The sequence below is a fragment of the Mycteria americana genome, unplaced genomic scaffold (assembly GCF_035582795.1).
Source record: "Mycteria americana isolate JAX WOST 10 ecotype Jacksonville Zoo and Gardens unplaced genomic scaffold, USCA_MyAme_1.0 Scaffold_129, whole genome shotgun sequence".
Classification (NCBI taxonomy): Eukaryota; Metazoa; Chordata; class Aves; order Ciconiiformes; family Ciconiidae; genus Mycteria; species Mycteria americana.
Window position 1 is genome coordinate 53158 of NW_027445469.1, and position 18552 is coordinate 71709.

The 18552-nt window shown below is 70.4% G+C and overlaps 3 protein-coding genes across 6 annotated transcripts; 1 reads left to right on the plus strand and 2 right to left on the minus strand.

Moving 5' to 3' along the window:
* Nucleotides 1–57: 57 nt before the first annotated feature.
* Nucleotides 58–5175, minus strand: MCM7 (minichromosome maintenance complex component 7). Its single transcript, XM_075489320.1, has 15 exons — nucleotides 5039–5175; nucleotides 4880–4959; nucleotides 4375–4539; nucleotides 4159–4283; nucleotides 3714–3894; nucleotides 3499–3636; nucleotides 3068–3217; nucleotides 2871–2985; nucleotides 2631–2762; nucleotides 2267–2350; nucleotides 1800–2193; nucleotides 1500–1583; nucleotides 1259–1427; nucleotides 543–652; nucleotides 58–327 (listed from the first exon to the last, which is right to left on the minus strand). The coding sequence occupies exons 1-15, from the start codon at nucleotides 5067–5069 to the stop codon at nucleotides 123–125; spliced, it is 2163 nt and encodes a 720-aa protein (XP_075345435.1). The 5' UTR covers nucleotides 5070–5175; the 3' UTR covers nucleotides 58–122.
* Nucleotides 5063–8738, plus strand: AP4M1 (adaptor related protein complex 4 subunit mu 1). 4 transcript variants are annotated; one of them, XM_075489322.1, is made up of 16 exons: nucleotides 5063–5324; nucleotides 5614–5678; nucleotides 5777–5871; nucleotides 5948–6054; nucleotides 6144–6240; nucleotides 6615–6725; nucleotides 6817–6897; nucleotides 6972–7034; nucleotides 7248–7314; nucleotides 7403–7456; nucleotides 7543–7670; nucleotides 7767–7843; nucleotides 7920–7964; nucleotides 8035–8085; nucleotides 8159–8276; nucleotides 8532–8738. In XM_075489322.1, exons 1-16 carry the CDS (start codon nucleotides 5068–5070, stop codon nucleotides 8718–8720), a joined length of 1605 nt encoding a protein of 534 aa, XP_075345437.1. In that variant the 5' UTR covers nucleotides 5063–5067; the 3' UTR covers nucleotides 8721–8738. The 4 variants fall into 4 exon arrangements, with proteins under 4 accessions (XP_075345437.1, XP_075345436.1, XP_075345440.1 ...); XM_075489321.1 differs by having other exon boundaries at nucleotides 5066–5324; nucleotides 7752–7843; XM_075489325.1 differs by having other exon boundaries at nucleotides 5066–5324; nucleotides 7564–7670.
* A 72-nt stretch (nucleotides 8739–8810) lies between these two features.
* On the minus strand, nucleotides 8811–18412 carry STAG3 (STAG3 cohesin complex component). Its single transcript, XM_075489326.1, has 32 exons — nucleotides 17998–18412; nucleotides 17823–17916; nucleotides 17628–17744; nucleotides 17385–17481; nucleotides 17209–17285; nucleotides 16932–17136; nucleotides 16706–16857; nucleotides 16552–16625; nucleotides 16284–16407; nucleotides 16112–16210; nucleotides 15964–16043; nucleotides 15660–15767; nucleotides 14714–14813; nucleotides 14525–14636; nucleotides 13855–13952; nucleotides 13689–13778; nucleotides 13522–13611; nucleotides 12999–13199; nucleotides 12562–12632; nucleotides 12162–12249; nucleotides 11989–12069; nucleotides 11812–11904; nucleotides 11562–11742; nucleotides 11359–11486; nucleotides 11179–11280; nucleotides 10743–10888; nucleotides 10535–10663; nucleotides 10111–10301; nucleotides 9566–9716; nucleotides 9443–9478; nucleotides 9048–9288; nucleotides 8811–8944 (listed from the first exon to the last, which is right to left on the minus strand). Exons 1-32 carry the CDS (start codon nucleotides 18141–18143, stop codon nucleotides 8936–8938), a joined length of 3711 nt encoding a protein of 1236 aa, XP_075345441.1. The 5' UTR covers nucleotides 18144–18412; the 3' UTR covers nucleotides 8811–8935.
* Nucleotides 18413–18552: the final 140 nt, after the last annotated feature.

Genomic DNA, 18552 nt, shown 5'->3' on the forward strand with positions numbered 1-18552 from the left:
AGGGGCGGGGGGGCCCGGGGCAGGTGAAGGACTCGTCCCCATATCCTGTGACGGTGACAGCAGCCGCATCCCCGCGCCTCCCCCGCCCCGTGGGGGGCTGCAGGGCCTCCCCCCGTCCCCCCTCAGACGAAGGTGATGCGGGTGCGGGCGGGGTTGACCTGCAGCACGTTGAGCTCCTCGTACTCCTGGAGCGCGGCCTGGACCTGGGCCGGGGTGAAGCCCTTGGCCAGGCAGCGCTGCAGGGCCTCGGCGTAGGGCACGGCCCGGCCCCGGCCCCCCGCCAGCTCCCGCACCGCTGCGAAGATGGCGTCGGCGGGACGCTGCACCCTGCGGGGGGGACACGGGGGTCAGGGGGAGCCTGGCAGTGCCACCTCCTCCCCGTCCACCCTGGGGACGGGGTCAGAGGGAGAAGGGAGGGGAGACCATGGCCCTAGCAGTGCCACCTCCTCCCTTGGGACATGGGGACAGGACAGGGACAGGGTCGCTGCTCCCCCAACGCTGCCCCCCCCTTCCTGGCATGTCCCCCTGTGTCCCCTGCTCACCGGCTTTGCTGTCCCTTGTCCCCCAGCAGCGAGTCCTTCGACATCTCCATGAGCCTCATGGCCTCATTCACATCCTCTTTCTCCACCACGTCCACCAGCCGCAACCGGGCCTTTGGGAATGAGGGGGTTGGCAGCAACTGGGACCCCCCAGCACAGCCCTGGCACCCTCTGACATCACCTGGGGGCCCCCAACGCTCCTCCCGGCCCCAGGGTGCCCCCCAAGACCCCTGGAAGCCCCCCAGTGCGCTCGCCCCTGTCCTGGCGTGAGCCCCCAGGACACGAGGACACCGGGGGGGGCCTAGAGGCAGCCCCAAGGTGGCCATGCCCCAGGAAGGGACAGAGGACACGGGGGGGACAGGAGGGGACACCGGCCCCACGCTGGCTGCACCCCCGAGGCTCTGGACGTGCTGCCTCGGCAGTAGACGCCACACATGCACAACCTGGACAAGCACCACTTTGGGGCCCCTGGGGCTTGCGGAGGCCGAGGGGAGACAGGGACACGGCGGAAGGGGACGAGGACACGCTCCCAGCCCCCGTCGACCCTTCTGGGTCTGGCCTGGCTCCGTCCGGCCCTGCTTTAGCTCGTCTTGTCCTGGTCCCATTTTCTCCTGCCTGGCCCATCCCAGTCGGGCCCCTCCGGCTCCTGCCCAGCTCTGTGGGTCCTGCTCCGCCACACGCAGCCCTCCCTGCCCGTCCCTGCCTGCGCCGGGGCTCACCAGGGCAGTGGCCAGGCGGAGGATGCCCAGCAAGGTGCGCGCCGAGGTGTAGGTTGTGTCCTTGCTGGCCCAGGCCTCCTTCCGCATCTCCACGTAGGCGGCTGTGATGTAGTCGGCCAAAGCCTCCGGCACCACCGGCTGCTTCCGCTTGCACATGGCGATGTAGCGCCTGGGGGACGGGCAGGGTGAGGGGACAGCGGGGACAGGGCCAGCGCCAGCGGACCTTCGCGGCCTCTCTCACCTCATGAGCTTCATGTCAAGCTGCTGGAAGGAGCAGGGGGGCTGGCGGCTGTGCTGGTGCACGTAGGTGATGTGCTGGGCGAGGCTGTGGGGCAGAGAGGGGCTGGCAATGGGGCCAGGGCTGCCCCACGACTACCAGCCCAGCCCTGTGGCTCTCGTGTGGGTCCCACGCTCCCTCCAGCCCAGCCCCTCACGTGCCCCATGGACTCCCCCCCCACCTCCCAGTGCCCAACACTCACCCCACAGCTCCCGGCCCCCCCCGCCAGCCCCACGGTACCCCTCAGCTGCTCCCCCCGCTCACCGCAGGTCATTGTCACGGTCGGGGCGGTCCTGGATGAGCCAGAGCAGGTCGAAGCGGGAGAGGAGGGCAGCAGGCAGCTGGATGTTGTGCTCCAGGCTGCGCTTGGGGTTGTAGCGGCCGTAGGCGGGGTTGGCGGCAGCCAGGATGGCGCAGCGGGCGTTGAGGGTGGCCAGCACGCCCGCCTTGGCGATGGAGATGCTCTGCTGCTCCATCACCTCGTGGATGGCTGTGCGGTCGGCCTCCAACATCTTGTCAAACTCGTCGATGCAGCAGACGCCCCGGTCAGCCAGCACCAGCGCGCCCCCCTCCAGCGCCAGCTCCCCCGTCAGCGGGTCCCGCAGCACAGCCGCCGTCAGCCCCACGCCCGAGGAGCCCCGGCCTGTTGTGTATTGGCCTGGAGGCAGAGGGGAGTGGCGGGGTGAGGGGGGGGCGCAGGCACCCTCCACCCCCAGGAGCCCAGTACTCACTGCGGGGGGCCAGGCGGTCGATGTAGGACAGGAGCTGCGACTTTGCTACGCCGGGGTCACCCATGAGGCAGATGTTGATGTTTCCTGGGGGGAGAAGGTGGGGGGGGCGAGTCCGCGGGGGGACATATCTGCTCCCTCGGCGCCACTTTGCCATGCTCCCGTCCCAAATCTCTCAGCTGTGGCTGCCGATTCCCTCCGTGGTCCCACAAGGCCAACCCCATCCCCCAACCTGCCTGTGTCAAGTGGAATGCCCTGACCCCAAACCTCCCGGACCCTTGGCTGATCCCAGACCCCCAAACCTTCCCACAGGAGGGGGGGACACCCCTGGCAAAGGTCCCCACACCAGCGCAGAGTGTGACCTCACCCCGGATCTTCATGCCGTGGGGGTTGCGATCCACGCCGCCCACCAGCAGCAGCAGCAGCGCCTTCTTCACGTCCTCGTGGCCGTAGATCTCAGGGGCAATGGAGGAGGCCAGCTTGTCATAGAAATCCTCCTCTGCGAAGGCAGCGAAGGAAGCCGTGGGGCAGCCGCCTGACCTGCCATGGGGCAGCCCTGGGGGCCCCACCCCCAGCCAGGCCTGTCCCAGGTGCTCAACGGCCTCACCTGTGATCTGCCGGAGCTCCTCCTCGCTCAGCTCCCCGGTCCCCGACTCGTCCTCCTCGCTCTTGTTCATTTTCACGATGCAGTGGGCCTCCAGGTAGGTCTCAGAGAGCAAGCCCTACAGGAGAGGAGGGTGGCAGTGGGTTGGGGGTAGCCGTGGACCCCCACCGCAGCCCCCCACTTGCTGCCTCGGCGCTTGCCTGGGCCATCTGGCGGAAGCCGGTCTTCAGCAGAGGCAGGAAGACGCCAGTGACGCTGACGTGGTCCCCGGGCTGGGCCAGGCGCGTGTTCTCCCCGTGCACGGCCACGTTGATGGAGCGGGGAAGGTGCCCCACTGGCACCTGGTCGGTCTGCGGAGACAGATGGGGCTGGGGGTCCGCAGCACCTGGGGGCACCGCCAGACTCTGCCCCCATCCCTGAGCCACCCCTGCACCAGTACAGACTGGGGTAGACTGGGTAACACCGAGCCACTCAGACGCGTCAGCTCCTTGTCTCCGGCAGTGACAATGCTGACCCAGGGGTGGGGAAACCTCGGGGGGGAGACTGGGGCCGATTTGGGGGCCCCAAAGGAGGGGGACACCCCCGCTCTCCCTGGAGGACAAGGTCCCAGGGGCCCCTGCCCCCCACTCACGTGCTCCTGCATCTTCAGCTCCTGGAACTTGATGAACTTGGAGCCGCGGCTCTGCAGGTAGAGCCGCCCCCCTGAGCGGTTCGTCTGGCACTCGCGGCTCGGGCACATCAGCAGCGGCATGAAGGTGGGCGACTGGATCTGGGGAGAGCCGAGGGGGTGGGCTCGGGCTGACCAGGGCCCCTGCGCCCACCCCGGGGCCCTTCCACTGTGCTTACAGGCTGGTAGGTCTCGGCCCCACACTGGTCACAGCTGTAGGTGGCCACCACCATCATGGGCTTGACCTCGGTGACGCGGGTGATGATGCCACGGACAGTCACCAGTTTCCCGATGCAGTCGGCCTTGACATCGCGGACCACGCGGGCTTTGGCGGTGGAGGGGGCCTTGAAGTACAGCTCGCTGGGGATGGGGGGGACAGAAAGGGCTGGGGTTAGTGGGGAGGCCGCTGAGGCAGGGACAGGAATGGGGAACAAAGGAGCAAGAGAGGGTCGGATGGGGGGGGTTGGATTTGGGGGCAGCACGTGGGGATGGAACCGGGTCCCAGGGGAGGTGGGGAATTGGTGATGTGGGTTAGAGAGGAGACGGGGCTCCCCGGGGACACTGGGCAGCAGGGCCAGGGTCAGAGGGGGAGGCAGGGGGGACACGGCTCCCCCTCGCACTCACAAGCGCCGCAGCAGCTCGGGGGGGTACTGGTTCTGGGGGCTGCGGGTGTCCCCCGCGTCCTGGCCCCGCTGCTCCAGCAGCAGCCGGTGCTCGATGTACACGTCCAGCACGTCCTTGCGGGACACCTGGGGACACAGGGACACGGGAGAAGGGGGGGACGTCGGAAGGAGCCGCTGGGGCACCCCGCTGCCCCCCGCCCGCCCGGGGAGCCCCCACCTCGCGCTCCTTGTACAGCGGCAGCAGCTCGTGGACGGCGTCAGCGAAGAGGCGGCCATAGCGCTTGGCGTTGTCGCAGACGGCCTCGGCCAGCTCGGGGTCGTCCTCCGCCACATCGTCCAGCGCCACGTACAGCGCCACGCGCTCCCGGTGCGCCAGCGCCGTCTGGGGGGGGGCGAGGGGGCTGTGGGGACCCCAAGCCGGCCGCAGGGACACCCTGCGCCAGGGGAACCCCAGCGGGGACAGGACGGGGGGGGACCCCAGCCGGGACAGGGTGGCAGGGGGGACCCCCGGCTGCCATGGCGAGGGGGCTGCAGCTGGGGGGGGGCAGCTGGCACAGGGGTCCCGGGCTAGGCCGGAGGGGGGATGGGGATAGGGACGGAGGGGGCCCAGCCGGCACGGGGGGGGACAGGGACCCCCAGCCGCCTGGGGGGGGGGGGGGTGCATGTCTCACGGCGACACCCAGCACGGCGGATCCCCACCGGGCCCGGGTCCCCGCTCTCACCAGCTGCTCCCGGTACGGGAACTCCTTGCCGCCATCAGCACCATCGCGGTAGAAGTTCTGCAGGAACCGCTTCGCCTTTTCTGGGGAAGGAGCGGGGGATGGTCTCGGTCTCGGCGCCCCGGCCCCGGTCCCGGCCCCGGCCCCCCAGCCCGCCCGCACCTTTCTCGGCGGCGTAGTCGCGCGGCGCCATGGCGGGGTCGGTCCCCGGTCAGTTCCGGTTCCGGTACCGGTGCCCGCGAGGGTCAATCCCGGACCCGCCGCCGCTCCGGTTCCCGCCGCCGCAACGAAAAGTGGCGCGAAAACCGGCGCCACGTGACCACCGTCGCCCAGTCCGGCGCAGGCCACGCCTTCGCGCCGCGGGCCAATGGCGGCGCGCGGCAGCCGGGCCCGGCCCACGCCCTTTTCGGCCGTGTCATGTGACCGCCACCCGCCAGGCGGGACGCAGGTTCGGGGGGACCCGGAGGGGCCCTGGACACGCCCCTTCTTAAAGGGGCCGCGGCCGCGGGGGCGCTGGGATGGGGGCCTGGAGGGGGACAAGGAGCCGGGGGGTGCTGAGCTCTGTGGGTGGGGGGACCTTGGGGTGCGGGGCCTGGGGGGGGGCACAGGGTGCTGTGGGGCTCAGGGCGCTGGGGGGGCTGGGGCGGGGGGGCTCGGGCAGGCGGCTTTGGGGTGCGCAGAGCTCGTGGGGGGTGCAGGGCTGGGGGGCCCACGCCGACTCCTGCCCGTCCCCCCAGCCCGGCGATGCTGTCCCAGATCTTCATCCTCTCCTCCAAGGGCGACCGGCTCATCCACAAGGACTGTATCCTCCATGCCTTGCACCCCGGGGGGTCCCCCCGATTGGGGGGCTCCCCAGGGCCCCCCCCATGCCCACCCCTCATTCTCCTTAACCCCCCCCAGTCCGCGGGGAGACCTGCGGCACCAGCACGGACCTCGCTGACACCTTCTACCGCAGGATCACCTCGCTGCCAGGGGACCAGGCCCCTGTCTTCATGGTAAGGGGGGCCGAGGGTACACGGGGGGCTCCATGGGGGTCTCACAGGGGTCACGGCTCCGCTCCCCCCCCCCCAGGCACACGAGGGCTGGCACTTTGTCCACGTGCGGCACGCGGGGCTCTACTTTGTGGCCACCACGACGCCGGACGCGTCGCCCTTCACCCTGGTGGAGTTCCTCAACAGGTACTGGGGGGCCGAGGGGGGCCGAGGGGGGCCGAGGGGGACAGTGGGGGGTGACGGGGACCCCCTGATGGCTGCGGGTCCTGCCGCAGGCTGGTGACGCTGCTGCGGGACTTCTGCGGGCCCCTCAGCGAGAAGAACGTCAGCCTCAACTTCGCCCTCATCTACGAGCTGCTGGATGAGATGCTGGTGGGGACATTGCCAGGGGGAGCTGGGGACACGCAGGGCGGGTGCTGGGGACACGCCTGGGGCTGCTGGGGACACCCCATGGGGGGGGTGAGGACACCTTGGCACGGTGAGAACTTGCTGGAGGGAACAGGGGACAACGCGGGGGCACTGGGGACACCTTATGGGGCTGGGGACACCCCTTGGGATGGTGGGGACCCCATTGGGGCTGGGGACAGCTCAGGGGGTGATGGGGACACCCAGTTGGGGCAACACCCAGCTGGGACACCCCAGAGGGAAGGGGACAGGATAGTTCGGGGGGGGGGGCAGAGGACACCCCAGGGGCCACATGGGGACAGCTTGGGGGTGGGGGCTGACAACCCCCCCGGCCCCCCCAGGACTACGGCTACATCCAGACCACGGCGCCTGAGGTGCTGCGCAACTTCATGCACACAGAGCCCGTGGCCACCAAACCCTTCAGCCTCCTCGACTTGGGCTCCATCGGGCTGGTGAGGACCCAGGGACACCCCATCGCCCCCCCGCAGCCCCCCCAGCCCAGCTGGGGTGCCCAAACCCGGTTTCCCCGCCGTGTCGTTGCAGTTCGGCGCCGAGACGCAGCAGAGCAGGGTGGCCCCCAGCTCGGCTGCCAGCCGCCCCGTGCTGCCGCCCCGTGGGGAGCAGGTAGGAACCCCCACTGCCCCCGTGTCCCCTCGTTGTCCCCTCCCCAGCCTTGGCCTCCCCCTCTCTGGCCGCAGGGCACCAGGAACGAGGTCTTCGTGGACGTGGTGGAGAGGCTGACAGTGGTCATCGCTGCCAATGTGAGTGGGGACAGGGACCCCCTGCCCCGCGCCCCCCCCCGCCCCTCAGCGTGTTCCCACAGCATCACCCCATGTCCCCTGGGTGCTTTGGCTCTGCCCACCGCCCCCAGGCCCCCCCCCACCCCATGGGACCCCCGTGCTCCCCTGAAGTCTCAATTCACCCCCCGCTGCCCCCCAGCCCGTCCCAGCTCAGCCCACATCCCCTCTCCCCAGGGGACACCCATGAAGGTGGACGTCCAGGGGGAAATCCGCCTCAAGTGCTACCTGCCCAGCTGCGTGGGTAAGGGGGGGCCGGGGTTGGGGTACCGGGGGGTTGGGGACAGCCAGGGCCGTTCCTCGGGTGACCCCCCCCATCTCTGTCCCCGCAGAGATGCGCATCGGGCTGACAGAGGAGTTCTGCGTGGGCAAGTCGGAGCTGCGGGGTGAGCCCCCCCCAGCATCCTCCTAACAGCCCTGGCTGCCCCCCGGCACCCCCCCACCCCCTGCTCTGCCCCCCACCACCCCGTAGCGCCCTTCTCTGCCCCCCCAGGCTATGGCACAGCCGTCCGGGTGGACGAATGCGCCTTCCACAGCTCAGTCAAGCTGGACGAGTTCGAGAGCGGGAGGATCCTGAAGGTCACCCCGAGCCAGGGGGAGGTGAGGGACATCGGGGGACACGGGGACACCGGGGGACGTGGGGGGGCTGCCGCAGCCCCCCCTGAGCCGCATCTCCCGTAGCTCACGCTCATGCAGTACCAGCTGGCAGACGACATCCCCTCGCCTCTGCCCTTCCGCCTCTTCCCCACCGTGGACCAGGACCCCACGGGGAGGTGAGGGGGGGGGTGTCACCCCCTGACCATCCCTGGGGGGGGACCCCAATTCCGACCAACCCCTGCTTCCTTGCAGACTCCGGCTGTACCTGAAGCTCCGCTGTGACCTGCCCCCCAAGAGGTAGGTGCCCGGGGGGTCCGGGGGGGCTGCGGCAGAGCCCAGCCTCTGATCCCCCCACCCCAAATTCCAGCCAAGCTCTCAACGTCCGCCTGCAGCTGCCCGTGCCCAAGGGGGTGAGCAGGTGGGTGCCTTTTGGGGGTCTGGGGGCTGTCCCCCGCCTTGTCACCCCCTCACCCCCCCCCATGCTCCCCCAGCCTGGCGCAGGAGCTGAGCAGCCCTGAGCAGACGGCGGAGCTGCAGCCCAGCACCAAGTCCATCCGCTGGGACATCCCCCGCTGCCAGGGCGGGTCACAGCTCTCCGCACTCTTCAAGGTGAGGGCTGGGGGCCCGAGGGGTGCGGGGGGCCAGGCAGGGAGCTCCCCCGGGGCTCGGGGATGGGCCGGGACCTGTCCCCCCCCTCCTTGGGGAGCCTTTGGGCTCCTGTCCCTCTTGTGGGGACGACCGTGGGGCCTGGGGACCGGCAGGGACCCGCGGCCTCCCCTTTGCGGGGAGCAGCCGTAGGGCCCAGGGCCGGGCGGGGACCCGGCGTCCCGTGCCGTCCCCAGCGTCACCGCGCCCTCCCCGCAGCTAGAGGTGCCGGGGCTGAGCCGCGCGTCGCTGCTGGAGCTGGGTCCGGCCAACTTGGCCTTCGAGCTGCCCGCGCACACCTGCTCGGGGCTGCACATCCGCTTCGTGCGGCTGCCGGGGCCGGCCGGGCCCCCCCAGCGCTGGGTGCGCTACCTCACCCACAGCGACTCCTACGTGCTGCGCTTCTGAGCGGGGACCCCCCTGCCGCGACCTGCACCCTGCGGCCCCCTGACGCCGGGAACCCATGCCCCGACACCGGGGACCTGCGCCCCGACACCGGCTGTCAACCGAATATTTATTAACCGTTGCCAAACAGGGCCCAGGGAGCCGGGCTCCCTCAGATTTGGGCTCGTAACAACAATAAACAGGCACAAAACTGCCCTGCGCCACCGGGGCTCCCTCGCTCAGACGTCCTGTGGGGAGAGGGGTCCTGTGAGACCCCCCCAGCGTGGGGGGGAGGGCTCTCCTCTGGGGTCCCTCTTCCCCCAGGGCCCCCGTGCGTTACCCCCAGCTCACCTCGATGCCCAGGTTGGTGGAGTCGAAGATGGCCTGGAGCCGGTCCTGGGGGGGCAGTTGGGGCTGGGAGGGGTGGGGGCACCCCAGGGTGCTGCCGGCCCCACCCCTCTGCAGGGGCAGGGGGCTGGGGGACCCTCGGGGGGGTGGCCTCACCCTGTCCTGCGCTGGGGTGTCCTCCTCACTGCTCTCCTCTTCAATAGTCGCCGCCTCCTCCTCCTCCTCTTCCACCATCAGGCTGAGCCTGGGGGAAAAGGGAGGTGGAGGGTGGAGGACCCCCCACCCCCCACCCCACACAGACCCAGCACCCACCCTGTCCCTCTCTGGTGCCCACCCCGTGCCCCCCGGAAGCCCCAGTCCCCTCCGTGCCCACCCCGTGCCCCCCGGCCCTCGCTCACCGCTTCATCCTGCTGCGCTGGCTGGACAGGGAGCTGCTGCGGGAGGAGAGGATGGGGAATCAGGGGGGGCCCTGGGCGGGGGCACCTGGTTTGCGGGGGCTCGCCCCCAGCCCAGCCACTCACCTCCGCAGGAGGCTGGGGTCAGAGCCGGGGTCCCACGCTGGCGGCCGGGGCAGGGGGGGCCGGGGGCCGCCCCGCAGCGCGGTGGAGGTCAGGGCCGGGCTGGGGAGGCGGCTGCTCGGCCATGGGCTGGAGTCGGCGCGCTCCGAGGGGGCTGCGGGACGGGGCTGAGCACGGGGACCCCTGCCCCATCCCCACACCCTATCCCTGTCCCTGAATTGTGTCCCCAACCCCACACCCTGTCCCCATCCTTGAGCCCTGTCCCCGTCCCCACACCCTGTCCTGTCCCCTCCCGAGGACAGTCCGGCTCTGGCAGAGGTGACGGCACCGACACGACCCCCCCTTTGCCACCTCTCAGCTCCCCGCCCCGCAGTGACCCTCGCTCGGTACCGGGGAGCCTCAAACTGGTCCCAGCCCCCGGCCAGGGTTCCCCCAGCGAGGGACAGAGCGGGACAAGACCCCCCGAGTCCCGCACAGCTCAGCCTGGGTGCTGGGGGTGGCGCAGCCCCCGGAACACAGGGTCCCCCGGGGCTCAGCCCCCGCCTCACCATCCATACGGGGTCTCTTGGCAGCGGAGCCGGGTGGGGGGCGCGGGCGGGGGGCTGTGCCGCGGCTGCTCACCGAGCCCCCCTCCTCCTGTGGCTGCAGGGAGTTGCGGTAGGTGACAAGGGACAGCCACGGAGCATCCCGTGGTGCCAGCCACCGCCGCTCCTGGCACATCTTCTCCAGGTAGGCCAGGCTGTGGGGACAAGGGGGGACACAGCGGGTGACACAGCACCAGGGACCTGTGGGGTGCTGAGGCATGCCACACGGCCCCCAGAGACCCCACATGGCCTCGGGGGACCCTGTGTTGCCCCCGGGGACCCCATGTGGGCCTCGAGGACCCCACTGGGGACCACACATGGCCCCTGGGGACCCAAATGGGGACCCTCCCCGGCCCCTGGGGACCCGTGCCCCCCCCCCCCCACTCACAGCAGGGCCTTGTCGGGGTGCAGCAGCCGGGGCGAGAACTCGCTCAGCACCTCCAGGAAGGGCAGGTTGAGGGGCGGCAGCCCCGGCCCAGGGCCCGGAGGCTCCTGGAAGGCGAACTGGATCCCCTCCCTGGCCGGGGCAGAGACATGAGGGGGGAGGCTGAGCCCCGGCCCGGGCCCCCGGCCCCCCGGCCCCCCGGCCCTCGCACTTGTGCATGCTGAGCAGCGCCGGGCGGTTGCGGAGCTGGTGGAGGCTGAAGAGGAGGGAGAAACGCCGTGCCAGGTCCCGGATCTCCAGGAAAGCCTCGGACGCCCGGATCTCGGGGCCCTGCTGCAGCAGCAGCTCCGTCATCAGCTGCGCAGGGGCAGAGGGTCAGTGTGGGACCCCTCGGAGACCCCCAGACCCCCCTAGAGCCCTCAAGCTTCCTGGATGCCCCTCACCCCCCTAGAGCCTCCCAGACCCTTGGACTTCTCCAGAGACACCCCCCCCAAACCCCATCCACATCTCCTGGAGCCTCCCTGACCTCCCTAGAGCACCCCAAAGACCCCTAGACTTCCCGTGGAGACCCCCCAGATTCCCCAGAGGCCCTCAGAGCCTCCTGGACAACCCCAGGGACCCCCAGAGCCCCCCAGCCGTTGCCATACCTGCTGCAAGCTGAGCAGCAGGGTGTGAGCCCACTCCTGCCGGTTGATCTGCCGGGTGCAGTTCAGCGTCTCTTTGATGATGTCCCCGTAGTCACTGTAAAACTGGGGAGGAGGTGACAGAGCCTGATGTCCCCAAGCCGTCGTGGGGCCAGCAGGACAGTCCTTGCGCGCGCCCCCCACCTTGGCATAGTGCTTGAAGACGTCGGAGGCGGCGCTGAGCTCCAGCACGTTGTAGATGATGAGTTTGCAGAAGCCGGCCAGGAGCACCCGGCGCTGGTGCAGCTCCTCGATGCGGTTCTCACTGTCCTCTGCGGAGACAGGAGGAGATGACAGGGGGACAGGCATCCCTGGGGACAACCCTGGGATGCGTGGAGGGGACGTACCGGTGGCCGAGAGCTCCTCGTGGCTGCAGGCGTGGTGAAAGACGTGGTCCATGAGGAAGGCGGCCAGCTGGGACTGCAGCCCTGCGTCGGGCAGCAGCACCAGCGGGGCCAGCGCCTCCCGCCCGTCCCGTGGCAGCTGGGGCCCGAACACCAGCAACAGGTCGCTGAGCACCACAAAGGCCTGAGGGCACGAGGACGGGCTCAGCACCAGGCCTGCCCCCCCGCCCCGTGTTCCCCAGCCCCTGCGTACCCGCTCCCGGACGCTGGCATCCACATCGGACAGGCAGCTCTGGCACAGCGAGCAGAAGGAGGTGACTCTGGTCTTCAGGCTCTGCAGCTGCTCCTGGGCAGGGTGATGCACTGGCCTTTAGGGACACAGGGGCCACCCCAAGTTGTCCTCGCGGCCATCCCCGTGCCACCCACTCACCTGAGGGACATCGGTGCTGGGCAGGCGCGAGAGCTCCCAGAGGATGTGGAAGTGGAGGCAGGTGATGGCGGGGACAAGGACCTGCAGGGGCGGATGTGGGCAAGGGATGGCGGCGGTGCTGAGGAGCTCCGCCATGTCCCCGCCGTGTCGCCACCGTGTCCCCAGGGTAGTACCTGCGGGGGCACCTCGCCCGTGTCCACGGCACGCTGCAGGAGCTGCGCGCATGGCTGGAAGAGCTGCCAGGGCGTCAGGTCATGGGCGCTGCAGGGACAGAGTGGCATCAGCAGGGCAAGGGGAGATGTGGGGCAGGGGACAGGATGCTGGGGGACACAGACATGGGGAGCAGACGGGGCGGGGGACACCCAGGGCAAGGGACAAGACACTGGGACACAGGATGCCACTGCACAGGGACATGGAGAGCACATGGGGCAGACGGACAGGGACGCACAGGGCAGAGGGACAGGATGCCTCGGGACAGGGCACAGGGGAGGCACGTGGAGGGGGACAAGGACACTGGGGGACCCCTGGGGATGTGGGCAGAGGGGTGGTGTGGCCCCACGGCTCCCCACTCACTTGAACAGGACGGAGATCCTCTTCAGCGTGGCTGCCATGCTGTACACCTCCTCCTCGTCCAGGGACGAGGCCTGGGCAGGGCCCGGGGTTGGGGACACCCCACGCAGGGTTGGGGACACTCCGTGCGGGGTCGGGGACCCACGCCAGGCTGGGGACACCCCGCTCCCCGTGGTCCCTTGCTGACTCTCCCACCCAGCGCCTCTCAGCCAGGCTCTTCCCCGCCGATGCCCCATCCCTGCCCGGGCCACTGCTGTCCCTACGGGTCCTGGTCCCTCTCCTGTCCCCAGCCCTGTCCTGGCGTCCGAGTCCCTGCCCTGTGGTGGCCCGAGCTCCCCCCTGGGCTCCAGGTCCACCTCCTGATCTCCAGGTCCCTGTCCTGTTCCCAGCAGTCCCCAGCCCCCTTTCCGGACTCAGGGTCCCTCTCCTGTCCCCTCTACCTGGAGCAGCTCGGTGACCTCCTGGTGGAACTTGTCGGCCAGCTGGTCGGTGAGGCGGCTGCGCACCAGGTCCCCGCGGCCGTGCAGGGCGAGCTCAGGGTCGCAGAGCGCGTGGAGCGCGTGGGACGCGGCCTCCAGCACCGCCTGCCCCGTGTGCTTCCCCACCACCTCCTGCAGCTGCCCCAGCACCAGCTCCAAGTGCTGCGGGGAGAGGGGGCTGCGGGAGGGACGGGGGGACACGGGGCCTCCCACGGGGACAAGGGGACCGGCAGCCTCCCACAGGGACGTACGGCTCCCCGGAGAGGACGAGGACGGCCGTGGCCCTCCCAGGGGGACAGGGACAGCCCTCTGATGGGGCGCACAGGGCAGCTTCCCAATGGGGACAGGGACACGGAGCATCCCGAAAGGGACGCCCGCAAGACCTGTCGGCCTCCTGTCCCCACAGCCCCGTTTCCCAGGGGCAGAGCAGCTCCCCCCCAGTCCCGGGGGGCCAGATCCTGCCCGGGGGGCGAGGGGGCAGCACCTTCTCCAGCCGCCCAGTGCAGTAGATGCTGAGGTCGAAGCAGCGCAGCACCTCCAGGAGCGGAGCCGCCTTCTCAGCGTCGGCCGAGAACTGGGGGGGCAGTGGGGGGGGTGTCAGCGTTGAGCCCCCGGGCCCCCAGTGGTGGTGGGGGGCCCCGTCCCCCTCACCTTGGCCAGCAGCTGGGGCAGGGCCGGGATGAGGCAGTGGGTGAGCCGGGTTCTCTCCTCCACCTGCGCCTTGCGCTCCCGGGCCGAGGGCTGGGGGCAGAGGGGTGCTCAGGGCGGCCCGGGGGGACCCGTGCCCCCTCCCCAGGCCCCTCCCCAGCCCCATTACCTTCTTGGCTGGGCCGCGGCCCACTGGGGGCTGTCCCTCGGCCGCCTGGACCACGCTGGCTGCCAGGATCTCCACCAGTGCCTTCTCCTGCCGGTCTGCTAGGCCTGGGGGGGGGGGAATGGGGGGGGGGGGAGCGGCCTGGCACCCCCTCTGCTGTGCCAGAGGGTCCCAGGGCATCCCCGCAGGTCTCAGTGAATCCCAACAAATCCCAATATGTCCCCCAACCACCCCCCAGTGCCCCAACAATGTTGCAACACAACCCCATGACATCCCAGGATGTCCCCATATGTTCCGGTGATGCCCCAGTGCCTCCTCATCACATCCCAGCATCTCCCAGCAGTGTCCCAACATCTCCCAGGGATGTCCCACAGCAACCCCAGTGTCTCCCAGTGATGTCCCAGTATATCCCAGTGCATTGCAGCAGTGCCCCAGTGTCTCCCCGCGATCTCTCAATACACCCTAGTGCGTCCCAGCATCTCCCGGCGCGTCCCAGCAACGTCCCTGTGTACCTCAAGGGTGTCCCAGGGTGTTCCCGTGTAGCCTACTTGGTCCCAGCAATGTCCTAGCATATCCCAGCGTCTCCCAGTGACATCCCAGCATATCCCAGTGTTTCCCAGTGACTCCTCTGTGATGTCCCAGCACATTCCAGCGTCTCCCAGTAGTGCCGTACCCTCGGTGGGTGACTCCTCCAGCAGCAAAGCACTGATGGTCTCCCAGTCCCTCAGCCGGGGCCCGGCACAGTCCCACAGGCTGTCCACCAAGTAGGCTGCATGCTCGTGGAGCTGGGGATGGGGACAGGGAACCGTCACGGCCCACAGGGCCCCCCCCGCCCTCCCGGGCCCCCTGCGGCTGCTCTCACCTCGCTCTCGATGAAGAAGGCCAGAAGCAGCCGGAAGAAGGTCCTGTTGTCCCTGTCGCGAGACGGCTCCCTGCCTGCCTCTCGCCGGGGGTCCAGCAGCCTGGGGACACACGCACAGGGTCACACAGTGTGCCCACGCTGGGTGTGAGAGGGCAGAGCCCCAGGGGGACACAGACACGGGGATCCCAAGTACCCGAGCAGGACGTACGGGGGACAGTACCCCGAGGGACAGGGACACGGGGGTCCCACGTACCCCCTGCTCTGGGGACAGAGCTGGGGGACACGCAGGGACCAGAAACACAAGGGACAGAGATGGGGGACCCATGTACCCCCTGCTCTGGGGCCAGAGCCCTGGGAGACACAGGCACGGGGGTCTCCCCCGGCCCCCACCCTGGGGCGGCACCCAAACCCCGAGCCCCAGGGGACAGGGAGGACCCGGGCTGACGCCACGCACAGCTGTGCGGGGGAACGGGGCCGTGACAAGCCCAAACACTGTCACTGCCAAGAGCCGCCAAGGCCTGCGCCGAGATAAACACGGCGCCGCTGGCCCCCTCTCTGCCAAACGCGCCGAGGCTGGCGCAAGAGCACGAGCACGCGAGCGGGGCGCGTGGCCGGGGCTCCGGGCAGCTGACCCAGCGCGTGCTGGGCTCGCGCTTGCCCCGCAGCGACCCTGGGGCCGGATGCGGCTGCCCCAGGCCCCGCTCCCGTTAAGGACAGCGCTAACGAGCCCGGGACGAAGCTAGCCTGTCTGCCGGCCTCCGCCAGCCAGATGCTCCCCACGGCGGAGTGGGGAGGAAATTGAGCCTGAGTCAGGGTTTGGCAGGCAGAAAACGCTCGGCTTTTTGTGGGGGCTGCGGCAGGGTGAGGGCAGCAGCTCCGGTGCCGGGCAGGGGTGGGCTGGCCCCTGGCGTGGGACGGGCTGTGCCAGGCACCAGCCCTCGCTCACCTGCGGTAGAGGAAAAGCCCGGCGGCAGAGGCCAGCGCCCGGCTGGAGACGTAGACCACAGGGTAGACGCTCTGGCAGTCCTCCTCCGTCAGCGCCTCCTCCATGTTCCTGTGCACGAGGAGCGGTGGGGGTCCCCACTTCTCCCGTCCCCCAGCCCTGTTCTCGCTGCAGGGCCGTGTCCCCAGGGCCCTGTATTTGCAGCAGGACCCCATCCCCTGGGTGCCCTCCAGTCCCATCATCTGTCCCCGCTCTCACTGGAGGACCCTGTGCCCCCCCGGCCCCCCTGCCCCGGCTCCGTGCTCACTCCAGCATCAGCGTCAGCAGCTTCACCACCTCCACGGCCACGTCGGGCTCCTTGTCAAGCACCATGGACACCATGCGGGTCTGGCGAGGGGGACGGGGTCGGCGACGCCCTGCAGGGAGCCAGGGGACCCCCGCAGGCCCCCACTCACCTTGAAGCGGCTGGTGAAGAGCTCCATGTGGGCGGCCGTGTCCCTGCGGCAGTACAGCCCCTGCAGCGCCTTCACGCACTGCAGGCGCACCTCCCCCTGCTGCGGGGACAGGGACTGTCAGCAGAACCCCCGGCCCGGCCCTGTGGCCCCTGGCCCACCATCCCTGGCCCACCTTGTCATGCAGGGTCCAGCCAATGTACTTGAGGTAGCTATCGGTGAGGAAGGAGGCCGCGTAGCTCCTCATCCACGTCCCCAGCTCCTCCATGCAGATAGCCCGGATCTCGGGCACCACGTCTCTGCCACGTGCGGCAATGCCCGGGCTCATGCCGCGGTCCCCAGCAGTGCCACGTCCCTGTCCCCACATTGCTCCCACCTGCCCTCCCGGCCCGGCCGTGCCACGAGACCCCCTTCCGTGCCCAAGCTGCTGGGCCAGCCCTGACCTGTAGCGGTGCACGAAGACGCCCTTGAAGACGGCGTTCATCATGTTCTCGATCTCCTCCTGCTGCTCCTGCAGCTGGGGGGACACAGTGGGGCTCAGGTGGAGCCCAGCCCCCCGCCACCATCGCCGCCCAGCCCTCCGCTGCTGCCGCTCACCTCCCGGCGCTTCTCCAGCAGTGCCTCCAGCTTGTCGGTGGCCCGGCGGCCAGGTCCCTTGCTCCACTCGGCCTCGTACTGCCGCTGGTTGTTCTCCTGGTGCAGGCTCACGCCCAGCGCCACATTCACCAGCGCCGTCATCAGCTTCATGGCTGGGAGGGCGGTGCGGTGGGCGCAGGGACCCCCGTGGGGAGCCCGCAGGGAGCCCTCCCGGGGAGCTGCCTACCTGCCAGCGTGCTGGTGTGGCGGAAAGCCCGCACCTGGGAGTCAGAGAGGCCAGTGAGCAGAGAGATGAGGGAGTCCATCAGGAACTCGTCGTAGACAACGCTGTACTGGCACCGCCGCACCACCGTTGCCACCAGCTCGCAGAAGCCGGCCCGGAAGCGGCGCCAGGGCTGGGTGCCCAGTGAGAGCGGGTACTCGGCCGAATCCTGCGGGAGACGGCGTGAGCCAGGCCCCCCGCCGCTCCCGCTGCCACCTCCCCCCCCACTCCCACCCAGCACCTCCTCGAACTTCTCCGTCAGCTGCTGGATGATCTCGGAGTTCTGCAGATGCCTGAACATCTCCAGGGTCACCACGCCTGCCGGGGGAGCTGGGGTGAAACAGGGGTCCCCGGGCTGGGTGGGGAGCCCCACCAGAAGCACAGAGGGGACGGAGCAGCCGGCTGGGACCCCCCCACCTCTGCAGCCGCAGGAGCGGATGATAAAGTTGATGAGCTCCAGGAACCCCATCTCCCGGTCCTGCTTGTAGGTTTCCAGCCAGTCGTCCACCACCGTCTGCGGGCACAGGACAGCTGGCATCAAACAGCAGCCAGCTGGGGACACCCAAGTCCCCCGCTTGAGACGCATGTGGCCCCCCGTATCCCTTCACCCGCCGTGCGAGCCGGCTGGGGCCCCCCGGGGTGCTGCATGAGTGGGGTTACCTCGACGGCTATCTTGGCCGACCTGACGGCCTCAAAGAGGGTGTTTTGCTCCGGGTTGCTCGCAGCTGGACTGCTCCTGTCCGCGCTGGGCTCCCTTCTCCGGGGACGCTTCGAGACCTGGTGCGAGGGGACACGGCGGATGTTTGGAGCAGCCCCAGCATGGGGAACACGGCCGGAAGGGGGGGCAGGACGTACGGGGCACTGGCGCAGCACCCGGTGGGGTCCCCGCTTGCTGCGCAGCCGCAGCGTGTCCTCGAAGTCGCTGCCCGAGTCGCTGCTGCTGAGGTCCCTGTGGGGACGGGATGGCACGGCGGTGGAGCGCAGCCGGGGGTGGGTTGGGCCCCCACGCTCTCCCCGGCCCCCCACTCACGGGCTGTCGGGGGCCAGCGGCGATGGCGGGGAGCTGCTCCGCACCGCGGCTGACCCCGGTGCAGGGCTGGAGCCAGTGCCCAGCCCGACGGAGGAGCTGGAGCTGGAGGAGGCGCCCTGGATGCGGGCCGAGCGCCGCGGGGCCATGGTGACGGCAGGGCCTGGGGGGCGGCGGGGGGGTCGGGAGGGCCGGGACGGCGGGGGCAGCCCCTCGGCCCCGACGCCCCAGGGCCGGGCAGGTCCCACGCACCCACAAACGCCCCCTGCCTGGGGCCGCCCAGGAGGGGACGAGGACCCCGGGCCGGCCCCGGGGGGACACGGGGGGAAGGCCCCGACCCCGCGGGGTCACACCGGGGGGGAGGCCCCCCACGCCCCCCGAGGTCACGTGCCCGCGCCGCTCCCCCCCGCCTGCCTCGCCTCGCGCTGCCGAACGCCAGGCCCCAGCACGCGCGGGCCAAGGCGGTGCGCGGAGCTCACCGCGCAGGTGCAGCAGGTAGGGTGGCCCCGCCCCCGGCCGGCACGTGCGAGGGGCGTGGCCCGGGCGGCCCCCACCGCC